This window comes from Botryllus schlosseri, chromosome 3 (genome assembly GCF_051294905.1).
Source record: "Botryllus schlosseri isolate E-star chromosome 3, Bs_hap1, whole genome shotgun sequence".
In the NCBI taxonomy this organism is placed as follows: Eukaryota; Metazoa; Chordata; class Ascidiacea; order Stolidobranchia; family Styelidae; genus Botryllus; species Botryllus schlosseri.
In genome coordinates, this window is record NC_137238.1 from 14619272 (window position 1) to 14633760 (window position 14489).

A 14489-nucleotide genomic window follows, 5' to 3' on the forward strand; every position below is an offset into this window, starting at 1 on the left:
CTGTACATGTATATGGAACTTCTGTACCTGTAGCTCTCTCAACAGTCAAAAACTTCCATGCCATCCGACTATATGCGTTGAGATTGGAAACATTGTAGTTGCTCATTTAATTTTTTTTTGATATGACGAATAAGGAGAAGCGAAATATTTCACTGTCGTCAAGGGAGGCATGTCTTAAAAAGTTGGAGAACCACTGGCCTAATCGAATCAACTCAATATTGTCACCAGGATTTTGTATTCTGTGAAGCGATAACCTACCTAATCTGTCCTAGAATTAAATATTAATTGTTTGCAAGATGTTTTGGCGATTGGTAGTCCTAGTTAAGATGAGCGATGGCTGACAAAGCAGAGAAGTCTCACTACTCCCAGTGAATTATCCTGCATAAATTCGACGTTCGAGTGGATATGGGGATTCAAATCCAGTCCGGTTTCAATGGAATGGCCCGTCTTCGGCCTCATGGCAGAATGATTAATATCATCCCAGGTCTGTTGTACTAGCATGCCATTCGCTAAAGGCATTATAAGAGTAATTTTGTTTTCAATACTAATAACAATAAAGAAGTTTCTGCTGCACAAAGACTTAGCAGCTATAAGTACCATTTCTCACAAATAACCACCCATTCACTATAGAAAGTCAGTACCGTTTAAGTACGTCTATCAGTCCTTTATTGATATCTTAATCGATTAAAATCACCACAAGATTTCGATGCAATTAAAATATCCAAGGGTATTGCAACGAGATGGAGCAAAAGAGCGAGCGTAGAGCAGTGTTTCATAACCCTCACTACCTTAGCAAACCGTAACGCTATATTCTGAAAGCCTTCAGCGCACCCAAGATTTCCGCTAAGTCACGAAACGAAAACTTACAACAATAAACGTCTAATTCATTACATTAGATTATTAGTGCACTAAAGGAACTATGGATCACCAACAGTTTTCTCCGTATACCTATCGGAATTTTCTTCACATCATCGAATAGGACTCCGCCGAGTATCGACTGAGGTCGCATGCGGTCATGCATGTTTTCGTGATGTCTCTCCCTGTGATTTGTTTGTTCGATTGCGTTTCGGCACGACCAGATGTATGCCTCCAGACGTATTCATAATGGTAGCGACATTGTGTAGTAAGACAATAGTCGGGACCAGTGGGAATATTCGATTGGGAATCAGGTTTCCTGTAAGTTGGGGTGGTATAGCGTAGTGGTATAATTCACAGCTGTAACACCAATGCGTTAAGGGTTCGAGTCCGACCGAGGTCGACTACAAAATTCCTGCGTAAGTATTGGAGGTTTATCTTGGCTCCTCCTCGCCAACTCATCCGCCTAAGCGGTGTCTTACAAAAAGAGCCGTGTTACAAGTCGGCGGCTACGGAATAAAAATAAAGAATATCGGCGTGGTATAAATGATCATAGTAATCGACAAACACTATGAATAGCCTACCACCAAAACAAACGTCTGTTTGTTCAAGTAATAGACACCTTCGACTCCGAGCATCTCATGCAACCATCACATAAATATCATTTCACTTGAGCTGTGACGATCGGGAAACTATGCTTGTTGTTGTTGTTCGTGGTATTCATGATGATTGTCGACTACAATGGTCATTTACACCAAGCCGATATTCGTTATTTTTGACTTCGTGACTGCCGACTTGCAGCACGGCCCACTTATAGGCTTATTTAAAGAGAGAGAGAGAGAGAGAGAGAGATATTTATTGATTTGTCCAACCGTAAAGAAAACATCATTGGCACATGCAACAACAATAAATGAACTTACGGTATAGGACAGGGTGTGACCGATATGACTCTGGGTAGGGTCAACTAGTCTGATCACACCCTGCATTAACAAATACAGATATTGTGTTATAAATTTGGATGCATTGGTTGGGATCAATCAATTCAGCTCAGCATAAAAATAAAATACTAAAGAAACTACAAATTTGGTGGGAGACAAGCGGATCATTGGTAATGGGAGATGAGGTGACTGAATAATTCCTTTTTGAAGGAGTGGTATGGGAGGTCCCGTATTGAAGAGGGTATAGCATTCCATATGACAGGACCGGCATAGTCGATCGATTTCTTTGTGAGGCTACTGGTGGGTCGATGAAAATAGATGTTGCCCTGGGAAGAAAATCTGGTATTGTGTGAGTGAACAGTTTGAGCAAGGACGAAGAAATCATTAAACACAGGAGGCAATTCATTTGAAAAATATTGATGCATAAATTTAGCTACTTCAAATGTAAAAATATCGTCAAATTTTAGAATATTGTATTTGCGGTAGTACTGGGATAATCTTGTTCGATGGGGCAAGCCAGCCATCAAACGCATGGCTCGGTTTTGCAGGGTACGAATTTTAGAACAATGTGAAGTACAAGCATTCCCCCATACAATTATGCCATACTGTACATACGAGTAAAAAAGCGATAAGTAAATTGTCCTAAGCACAGATCTAGGAACTATGTGCTTGAGTTTTGTCATTACACCTACACATCTAGAAAGCTGTGTTATGGTATGAGCAATATGCGGTTTCCATGACAATTTAGAGTCAATAATGATTCCAAGATATTTTGCTGAGTCACACAGTGAGATACAGTTATTATTTAGATTCACAGTAAGGTTATCAGAAGCAGTATTAAAGAGCATCATCACAGTTTTATCGGTATTTAAACTTAATTTGTTAGCAGCAAGCCATTGAGAGACTTTTGTAAGTTCACTCTGCACAGAACTTTGTAGGTTGCTTATAGTATCGGATGAAAGAAAAAGATGGGTATCATCGGCAAACAGTGTAGTATAAAAGGAGGAACAGTTAATAATATCATTGATGTAGATCAAAAATAGGGTCGGTCCTAGAACTGAGCCCTGAGGCACTCCACACTCTACATCCATTTCTACCGATTTTGACAGACCCAATTTCACAAACTGCTTACGGTTTGCAAGGTAGTTCGTGAGCAGGGACTTGGCAATCCCTCTAATTCCATAATGCTCTAGTTTTCGTATCAGTATCTCGTGGTTCACAGTATCAAAGGCTTTCCGAAGATCAATAAAGATACTACAGCCAACTCTTTTATCTTTGATAATTTTGTAGTAATTTGTCACAATTGATAGGGTGGCATGGTTATTGTTATGACCCGATCTAAAGCCAAATTGGGATGGAGTGAAAACCGATTGCAATTCAAAAAATTTCTTGAGCCTATAATCAAGCAATTTCTCATATAGAGTGGAAAGGTTTGACAGAATTGATATGGGACGGTAATTAGACATTGAATTTTTGCAGCCTTTTTTATGAACTGGAATAACTCTGGCAGGTTTTAGAGCACTAGGAAAAATACCCAAGTTCATGGAGCCATTGAACAACGTACAAATTGTATCTCCTATAATATTAAATACTAGTTTTATGAAGTAGATTGGTATTGAGTCAGGTCCTACTGCTTTTGTGTCCTTCATTCCAGATAATATCGTTGCTACCTCTCCTACGTCGGTCGGCTCCATAAAGATGGAGTTCATGGAGCGAGGCTTCATGAATGATAGGATATCATGCGGGCTTTGAGGTATAGAAGATGCTAGCTCTGGACCAATCTGGCAAAAGTGATGGTTGAACTTTTCTGCTACAACATCAGGATCTTTGATGACCGTATTACCACATGCTATTTCAATGTTCTGTAATTGTGTTTCGTTTTTGTTATTGGAAGCGTTCACGAATGGTTCTCCAGGTTTGCTTTTGATCCTTGAAACTCTGCTCAAACCGGTTCATGTAGAATGCTCTTTTGGCCTTTTCTTTCATTTTTGTTACCTTGTTGGCATATCGTTTGAAGATCTTTTTCTCATCTTCAGTTCCGTTAATATAATATCTTTTATGCATCCAATCTCTTGTTTTGATGGCTGCCAGAATTTCTCGACTGATCCAGGGCTTAGATTTTAGGCGTTGGGCGTTACGATTGACTTTGCGGATAGGAAATTCTTTGTTAATGGCTTGACTTATGTCAAGAATAAACTTGTCAAATTGGGAGTCAAAGTTCTCGCTTGTGAGTGGCTCAATTTGATAATCCTTGAAAACATCTCCAATGTTTTCAACGAAGTCGTCAATCCCCTGAGGATTCAGCGGGATTCTGCATTCAAAAATACTAGTAGTAACAGGTAAAATTTGATTGACATGACACATAATAGGATAATGGTCAGTCATGCAGTGCTCAATGACAAATGGAGCAAGTCTATATTTACTTATGTTGGTATACATATGGTCCAGGAGAGTACTGGAATGGTCAGTCACTCTGGTTGGTTTGGTAGCCATCTGGACCACCCCGTACGACTCAATCATATCAGAATATTTTGTGGTGAAGCTTGTGTTCTGTAGGAGGTCGATATTGAAATCTCCCATTATAAGGAATTGGTTATTTGAGTCGGTTAAGCTGTCCAAGGTTTTAGAGAATTCTTCCATGAAGGTTTCTTGTTTAGTTCCGGGATGTTTATATATTACTCCAATGGTAAGGGGCTTTTGATTCCGTGTTGCAATTCTGACAAAAATACTTTCGACGCCATCTGTATAGCAGTTTAGCTCATGTACTTCTTGACATGGTAGATTTTCTTTAACATATAGACCGACTCCGCCTGCGTTAGTTTTTGAAGGGCTGTGTAGGAAGTTATATCCAGGGAGATTAACATTTACTTGATAATTGTTCTTCAGCTTCGTTTCAGAGATGCCGATGAACGTTGGGGAACAGTTGCATGTTTTGAAGAGAGCAGAGATATCTTCCAGGTGTGCTGGTAATGACCTCGTATTTATATGGGCAAAAAGAAATCCTCTAGATGTTGGTACCAAAGCTGGATCTCCCGGTGCAACACTAATACAGTCATGTACTTGACAGATATTGTGGGTCATTGCGTCAAATTTGATTTGTTATCATGAGGCATGTTCCATATTTGGCTAGCCTATATGATCTCGGATAGGTCTTTGGAGGATCGAATATGTATCCTGTTTGAGTCGTTATCCTTCTTGATGAAAATATTTCCATTAGCGGTCCATATGTACTGGTAATCCATGCTCTTCTGCAGCTTTCGTGCTTGGAAGAAGAGATCTCTTCTCAGTTTAGTTAGATTTTCACTAATGAACAGTTTTTTCATGCCAGTTATTCCGAAATTTGTAGCACTTGCAGTTTTCCCCAGTGATCTTTTTTTAAGAAATTCCGTCCTCGGTCGTCTTGAGGCAAATTTCACAACAACTGGAGAAATTTTGTCTGGGTTCTTGAAGTGGACTCTGTAGGAGTAGACAATATCTTCATCAGAGACATCGATACCCATTGCTTTGCCAATTTTTGATACAAGCGCTGTGGTGTCCTCATCTTTGGAGGCTGGGATCCCACAGAGCTCGAGGTTTTCATTCCGGGATTGTTGTTCCTGGTAATCATTCGCAAGCTCCAATGTCGTCATTTTCTTAGTAAGGGTATTGACAGCAGTTTTCAATTCCTTATTTTCCTCTTTCAGGTTCTGGAAGTTTGCCAGGGTTGATTGCAGCTTAGACTTATTTTCCTCGAATTCAGCATTGATAAATTTGATACTCTTCTTGTATTCTTCTACTTCCTTCTTCATTTCTTTATTTTGTGTTATAAGTATATCCATCCTCTCTTCAATCATGCTTTTAAGTTGAGTCTTCAGGCTTTTTGTTATTGAAGACTCCAATGAGTCTAGGCGCTTCAGTATGTCCTTTTTGTCGGCCATTTCAGGATGTATGCCTATTGCTAGTTATTGTTTAATTCAACCAATCTTAATACAACCAAATACTCCAATCACCACTTATGCGGATGATATGGCGAGGAGGAAACTATGGAGGAAGAGCAGACTGTGCTATTGTTATACCTTCATGTACCAGTACAATATGGCTGTTGAATAGATGATTCATGGTACAGAATTTGAAGATTGTTTTCATCAAGACATTCATTGCAAAAATACAAATATTTAAACTCGAGGACATTTTGCGTGCTTCCTATAAAGAGTGCGTCTAGTAAATTAAGGCGTTTTTAAAGTTAACAAAATTGTGTTTTTGTTTCAAACGTAGTCTAATTATGCCATAATTTGGTAAATACGTCCGAAAAACATTGCAGTATAAGCCCACGGACGATTTGCACCAAAAACAGTCGACGTATACTATGTAAAGTGGCAGGACCCCTCGAAATCGCCGTCGGTACAACAGTTTTAGCATGTAGATATAGATCATTGGTACGGAATGGTTATTCTGATGTTTATGATGACCGCCGACCGTAAAAATACTACATAACGATGTAGTCCTGGCTAAAGATAGTTTTGTTCTGTTTATGACAGTGGTCGGAAGCCCTTTTCATCGAAGGAGCCATATTTACCCTATATTTTCAGTCGTGAATGGCAATCCACAGTGACTTAACAATTAAATATTTGTGACGTCATGACTAAAAAAACAATAAAAACAAGTTTTAAACAAGGGCCTTGTTTTAAACATGTTTGTTTTAAATGCAACCCTACCTCCAACACTCAGGTAGGAATTCTGGACTCGACCTCGGTCGGACTCGAACCCGCAACCCATTGGTGTTGCAGCTGTGGATTATACCACTACGCTATCTCGCCAACGCGTATCTGTGTCATGGTGATTGATTTTTCATATTTCTCATTTTTCAAATCAGATTCTGAAAGATGAACCTTCTGCATGATACCAAATTTCAGAAATTTGCACGATGGTTTCGTTCTCGCACGCCGTGATTCTTGACTCTTGATCGCCACCATGCGTCCGTTTCTTGGTATTCTCTGCTGGCTTCCAGCAAGTTCAACTTTCCTACCCAACTTTAAAACCCATTGCAGTCTCTGATCCCGAATGACTAGAAAACTAATTGAGCTGGATTAAGCCAAAACTCATTTCCAAGACTAATTGCTTCGGCCGTTTGTCCTCACGTTGGTTGATAATGTTTGTGTAAGCTTGGCCTTCCTATAGCAGCTGCTGCAGCAGCATGTGTTTCCTGATTTACCAAGTGTTTTGACATTTAGATTCTACACTTTTTGTGAATAATAGCCTCTTGTCTGTAAGTAGTTTTTTTAGATGGGTCACTACAAACCACATCGAAGAGATAAAATCATTCACGGCACTCCAGCACTGGTCATTCCAAGAAACGTATAAAAGAAGAGCCGGATAAGTTGTAAATGTACCGTATGTCAACAATCGTATTTATTTCAATTTCACGTATCATTTGTGCAAATTATAACTTCTATTGATAATGTTGCAGCAATATCGTATTAAACTTGTCGGGAAAAAAGCTACTTCTCCAAAACCCTTTCGTGTTAATCTCCAAAACAAAGTCTTAGCACGAGATATCTACATTACATGTACCGGTTGCGGCTTCGATGGAATACCGAACTGCAGCAATCATTTACTCTTGCCACGTCTACTATGCACCTCGGGATACCAGCAACCCGGGCATTGGAAGATAGAAATTGGCGTGCCCTCATATTTTCGTATTTGAGGGATTATTTAATCAACTTGAATATTGTCATTGCGTGTCCGGAGATTTAGCGTCACTAGGTTTCTTGATTTTATTATGGGTGTTTCCATCCCGCAAAATATATTGAAATAAATATGAAAATGTACGCTTTCATTGCGAAAATATCAATATAATTTTCAGCAGGGCACCCTACGCCTTCACAATCGCACTGTGATGCTAATATCTTTATGCTTCCGGGCAATCGCAGTCTATTGTGTAACAAAAATTCATGCAATTTGAGTTGTCCATATCTCGGTGCTTCGTGACGAATTTCCTCGCGGTAACGCAGACGCGACAGCGTTTCCCAATTGTGAACCTCGACATCACCTGGTTTTACACACATACAATGCGCAACGCACCTAACGAGTTCAAGCTCTACAAAATCTTAGGCCGTAGCCTTGCAATAATCCATTACCCTGCCGCACCTGTGAGCAATCCAATAGACCGGCTCCCGTGTTGAAAATCCACTGACATAAGCTAACGTAGCGGATTTACAGCTTAATCTGGAAAAGATAAAAAAATTATTATTTTTCGCAGATACACGAACAGATTGGTTTCCGCCTTGTCACACATATGTTTGGGGCGATGGCAGTCTGCTAAAAATGTTTGATAGATGAACATTGTTCATTGAATAAACCTTACGACAATATATTTTCAGGTAAAAAACGGCTCTGGTATTGTTCTGATTATTGTTGTGGCACGGTGTGTTTTCTAGATATGACGGGCGGCGTTCGGCTATCTACTGTAGTGCGAGACAACGTCGCGTTTCCTTTGGGGTCGGCAACAAGAATCGACGAATAAGTTGGCCTACATATTGTTAATCAACGGATGACATCATTAGGTTCCGGATAAAAGCATCACATGAGTCAACGGCGTTGGTCGCACAGCGTCGGTCCACAGTCAAGTAACAGGCCGGCACACATAAAACGATGGTCTATTTGAAATAGACACAATGATCACCAACGATTGTGATTGATGATACAGCGTCCAGGTAATCACTGCTGCGATCCGCAATAAGGGTTAGCAACTATATTTCTACAATCCCTGGCGAATAGCCTTCACTTAAATGCAATTGACGTTATTGAGTTTTCAAAATATTCACTTGTCCACTTTAAACTCCGTTAAAAATATAAAAGAAATTATGCCTTTGTGACATTTCCTTACCATCAAGATACATCTGAAGTTTTCCAGTAAGCAAAGTAAACGACGGGAATTAATTACCGAAATATTCAATTTTGTCGATAAAATAATTTTGGTCGAAAAAGGCATATACTTTACGGTGCTCGTAAATATCTTCTGTTTGTTAACGAATGGAATCGTTACAATCAATCCTAGATTTAGCTTCGAATACTATACAATCCTTACGCCAAGTCCAATTCCATAAATTCCTTGGAACAGTGGTTCTCAACCGCCGGTCCGCGACGACTTTCCAGCCGGTCCGCGAGGTATATTACAATTTTATACCTTTATTTCAAGATGCAATATGTGGAAGGCTGGGCAATTGATTAAATAAATCAAACATCAAATTTTAAACTCATTCAGAACTTCGTGTAGTAACATTAGGTCTGGAAACATGTTCGATTTGAGTTCAAGTTCAAGTTCATTTGACGACATGGGAGCGAAAACTACGATATGACTAGCTAGTCCGCGCAGTTTGAGCAATCATTCGTTTCGGATTCATTCATTTTGTGAAGGACTGTAACTGCCACACCCCAAACCTCCGAATTGGAACGGGCCGAGCTTGAAGGGGGCCCAAAATTATTTCGTGAATGAACATAACTTAAAGAGCATTTTTTATGAAACGTTAACCAACTTGTTCAAATTTTTTTTTCGCGCCTGGCGCGGTTTCGTGTCACTAAATTTCTTGATTATTGGGTGTCCTTCCCCAAGAAATACTCCATATATATAAAAATAGGAATTTCGGCGTCAGCCATTACCTCGCCAAGACGCGCCAACACGTCATGAAGTTTGTGCTTACGAATGACTCCGAAAAGTGTGCGAAAAACTTGCCAGCGAGATGACATTGGCCGGAAAGGACTGCTCTTTGTTGACCGAAAACTTCGATGTATATATGTCTAATTGTCCATAGGAACCAAAATGGCTGGCGCTGAATCTCGCTGTCCTGGCAATCTGTACCCACAGGTAGGGCCGTAAAAGCCGTGCCACGAACCCCAAAAAGTGGAGGGGTCTCAAGTTTCGAAAGGGGCCCTTGATTATTTCGTAAATATACAAAGCCGAATATGTTTGTTTGTAGATGTCATATTCCGAAATGGTACGAACACAGCGGTAATAATCGAATGATACGTAGTAGTAAGGGTGGTATGGGAGACGAAGCCTTCAGAAATAACCTAAATGAAGGACCAGGGGCAGCGTTTTTGCGGGAGCCTAACCACGTGCTGTCATGGTCCTGCCCACAGGACAAATGCCAGACCACAGGAAAAATTGCTGGCCAGAGAAGAAATACCAATTTGGAATCATGTGCGTCCTTTAGTTTAGTACGCTTGGATGATTTCAATGTCTATAGTCACTATGTAAAAGACAGCAGGTCACGACATATTGACATGCAATGAAGTAATTACTCCAATAGGCCCATCCGCATATGTTAATTATAATTAATACGCGTCCTAAATTTTCCATGAGGACACCCAATCAACTCCATCGGTAAATCTGATAATTCTGAGTATAAAAAATTTACAGCCATACATATGAAATTTACAATATTATTGACCGATTCAATCATGAATTATAGAATATTTTTGCGTTTGGTGCGATTATGTTACATAAACTCTCTGCCTATACTGAGTACGTTAAATGTGTTCACAATGACTGGTAAAAAATCCGACCAACAGTGGGGTATGGGGCGAAGCTTCCCAGAGGTTAGGTCTATTACCCTGGGGGAGGCCCAAGACCAATGTTTTGGGCGGGTAGGCTGGCTATCGGCGCTGATTTTGTGGATGGCCTGGTATAGCTGTTGTCTGATGTGGCGCATTCTATTCATAGTAGCCGGAGTTGCCTATACGTCTGGTGATAGTGGACAATGAGCAAGGAAACACGACAAGGTGATTGGTTCGACTCCGAAACGCTTGTTATCTCGATAATACCGTCGATTTAGAATGGTGGTTAAATCCATGGTCTTCAGCGTGAAAGACTGCAGTAAATAACTCGCGGCGCTAGCACGTTTATCTGAGCATGGCAATTTTACCTCGACTCAGCAGACTCGCTACGGTAAAATCTCATGAATGCCTTCATGAACATAATCAATTACGATAAAAATCCTAAACATGTCTCTCTCTAGCTAGCACCATATACTTGCAAAAATCGGTTGCATCCTTCACTTTTTCGATTGATTTCTATTTCTGAATTTCCACCGGTCCGGCAAATATTTTTTGAAATTTTACTGGTCCGCGAGGTGAAAAAGGTGGAGAACCACTGCCTTAGAAGATATGTTGATGTCAAATGTATAAATTCAAACAGCATCGCCCATATTAGTCATCTACTTCATATTCTCTGATATTTAAATATCCATATCTCTGAGTTATTCTATGTTGTCCATGTCGATTTGACTCTGAGTTGGTCACATTTTACGATGGAAGATTTTCTGAATGAGAGCGAATAATTTAAAAAGATAGTGCCTGTCTCCTCCTCGCGTGATTATCAGGGTTGTAATGACTCACGATTTTTTATTGACTTGACTCGAGTAAATTTGTGTATTGACTCGACTTGTACTCGAGTCTTTGGGCGCATGACTTTAACGAAGTCATATGACTCGAAGCTAGATGGCAAAGACAGACATTTCATTGTAACTTCGAAGAATAGTAAAGTCACCACATCATTGGTACTTCGTCTATCAGTCGTGATACTTGGAACATATAGGGCGAGAAACTGTTAGGACTGAAGAAAATTACGTTATTATGAATGCCAACCATTCTATATCACTCGAGCAGAGTAGACAAAAGTGGGTTGAAACGGATTAAACTCAAAACTGAGCCGTGAGCACGATGACTTGGACTCGAACTCGAGTCACAACACTGTGGTTCGGACTCGACCCTCTATACTGAACTGGACTCCTACTTGACTCGGTGGTGGATTGAAAATGACTCTACTTGACTCGAGTCACAACTAAAGTGAGATTGACTTGTGAATCGGAACCTTGTGACTTGGTTACAACCCTGGTGATTGTTTTGTGTTCTATTGGTGGAGAACAGAATTATTTCCTTCCTTTCCAATGTTATGTAGGAGCCTAATTCTCAGTCATATGTGATTCAGGTGAATGAAAACCATGAAAGCTATAAACTCCATGAATGTTAGGAATTTGCTTCAGAGAATTTAGAGCATTGATTGGGCCGGTATTCCACGGAACACCGGGGGTACCACGAGCCAGTCATAGGGGGTCCCCAGGAGCCCAAGACATACAAAATTATCAATATGGTTTGGTATTACACGCTAATATTTGTTGCAGGAAATTAGGCGTGATCAGTAGCCGAATTGTGAATGCCATGGTTTCGGGCAATGTGTCGTGCATGGCGCAGGGTTTTTTGGCTTTAAATTCGAAGCCACGTCCTTTTGAAATGCCGATTTCATCTCCAAAATTGTTAACAGTGGATCTTAACCAGCGTTACACGGAACAGTAAGAGGTCAAGACACACACTCGACTCATAGATAGGATTTCTGATAATAAGCCGGCCTTGGTCACCGTTAGTTGCAGACCTTAAGGCCCTGTCATTTGTTCAATTACGACTGTTGTGTTGATAAGCAATGTTCTGTTTCATTTTTCATGATCCTGAGCAAACACGCGAGGTCCGTTAGACAACTTTGAGCAAGACGAGCGTGCATCCATTCAAGTCGCAAGAATCAAATTACTGCATTTACATCACTTTTTATTAAGTTACACTAGATCAGGGACGGGCGAATTCTCCGGTCGGCGGGTCGGATATGGGTATATGAAGTACTTGGCGGGCCAGATTACAGAATATATACATATGCATCAATCGCGTATTTATCCACCAAACAAGAAAAAATCGTATTTAATGTAAACTTTAAGCTGAAAGCATGAATACCAAAATCAGACATCTGTGGTCGGTCAAAGTTGTCAACAATTTCTTGGAACTCTGGCTGCATGTCGTATGTATAAACCCTTGGTAAAGTCTGCACGTGAACATCATATATATTGGAACGCAGCCTTGTCTCGTTAATGTTCAAGGTCGAAAATGTATGTAGACCCGAACAAGGCGAAAGGTGCAAGTAGTTTCGTGTCCATCTTTCTCAGGTTGGCAAACTTGGATTCATTCTGTGACGCATAAAATTTGTCAATATACTTTCATAATAAAAATTCACTATCAGGGTAGAAACTCTCTGCGGGCCAGTCAAAGTCCCTTCGCGGGCCGGATCCGGTCCCCGGGTCGTATGTTGCCCGTCCCTGCACTAGATAATCAGATTATGGAAGAGGAATGTAAGAAAAACTACATACTAACTATAATGTGGTCTTGGATTGAAGATAAAATCGGCAAAAATATTTTAAAATTAGCAATTTCCGTCAGAATGCCACCGTATTCGACCTGGAGTTGAAATATTTTTGATATATGCAACATAACACACGTGAGATCTCTGTGGTGACGAGGTTACTCGAAGTCGCGCACCAATACTTCTTGATAATTTGCGAAGTTTTAAGATATCCCCGACCGGCCATGCACCCGTTACTAGCAGGACGTACAGTCGAATTTAATGATACGATAATTCATGCGTATCTAAACTGAAGCCAGAGCAATATGAGTATGAAACCATGTCAATAGAAATCGTAAATATATTTATATATATACATCACAATCGTAACACAAAATATGGCGTCACCAGCACGAAATGTCGAATACGAGAGCGTTCAATGTACTATTTTTAGATGATACACGAACTCGTTTTGTTGACACAGCCTTGACTGGTGACGTCATATTTTGTGTTACGATTATTGATATACGCTGTTCTTTTGAATTCTCTACTAGTTGCTGACGATTACCCCTGACGAGTGTCAGCCGAAAATATTCGGGTTCATTTCAATATGAATATACTATTCAATTGTATATTGAGGTTCTGTACCTTCAAGAAGCTGTTCAATTCAGTATCAGAATCGCAATCATTTGAAATTTCATTAATTAAAAACTGTACAGGATTTCGACACAATGAGCGATAGGATGGAGTCGAATTAGTCCAGAGTAGACTGGTATTCACACTTACAGTCGCGTGTAGTATTTTATAAAATGGCAACGCTTGATCAAAGTATATTTTACATATACGCGGATATTGCCCGAAGCATATTTACCTGTTGAAGCCTCATCGTATGTCAAGAATGATATTTGGAATATTCGACACCATATCCCAATAACAAAAATTATATCAAGAATGTTCAGTGCTTTCAGTTGCTTTAGACTTTGTTGTATGTGCCAGCTGGTTACACTATATACACGATATGTATTGTGGTTCAAGAATAAGAAAGAAATATTGTCATTTATGAAGGGAATATGACTGTGAAATTAGTGTATATCCGTGTATATGTTATTGTCGTCATACAGATCCGCTGCAGAAGTCAGATTTAGGAGGATTTTACTATTTTACAAATATAAATCAAAAGTATAGTCAACACAGTTCAATTCCAAATTGCGCCAATGTGCGAAACAAATTGGCCATAGATCCTAAACCTGTTAAAAAATTCCTCGTATATTTCTTAGCCTTCGCTACAGAGTAGACTATACCTCTAGAAACATCAGAAATGTTGTCGAATGTACTGAAAACAAACGAGAAAACGACCGAAAAGCGTAATTTCACTGATACATATGCGATATTTAATTCGTAACCTCAGTTTGTTTAGTCGAATTGAGTTGAAATTTACGTCCGGCCAATCGGCGTGGATCAACATGCTCTGGTATTATTTCCACAGCTTCACGTCAAAATTTGTTCCATTCCAGAGTATGCATGATATTAAAGAATTAGACAAACAGAATTGTGGT

At 39.9% G+C, this 14489-nt stretch overlaps 1 protein-coding gene across 1 annotated transcript; it reads right to left on the minus strand.

Annotated features, from left to right (window-relative positions):
- Positions 1–4924: 4924 nt before the first annotated feature.
- On the minus strand, positions 4925–5710 carry LOC145436500 (uncharacterized). Its single transcript, XM_080313862.1, has one exon. The coding sequence runs from the start codon at positions 5708–5710 to the stop codon at positions 4925–4927; it is 786 nt and encodes a 261-aa protein (XP_080169988.1).
- Between the last annotated feature and the right edge of the window lie 8779 nt (positions 5711–14489).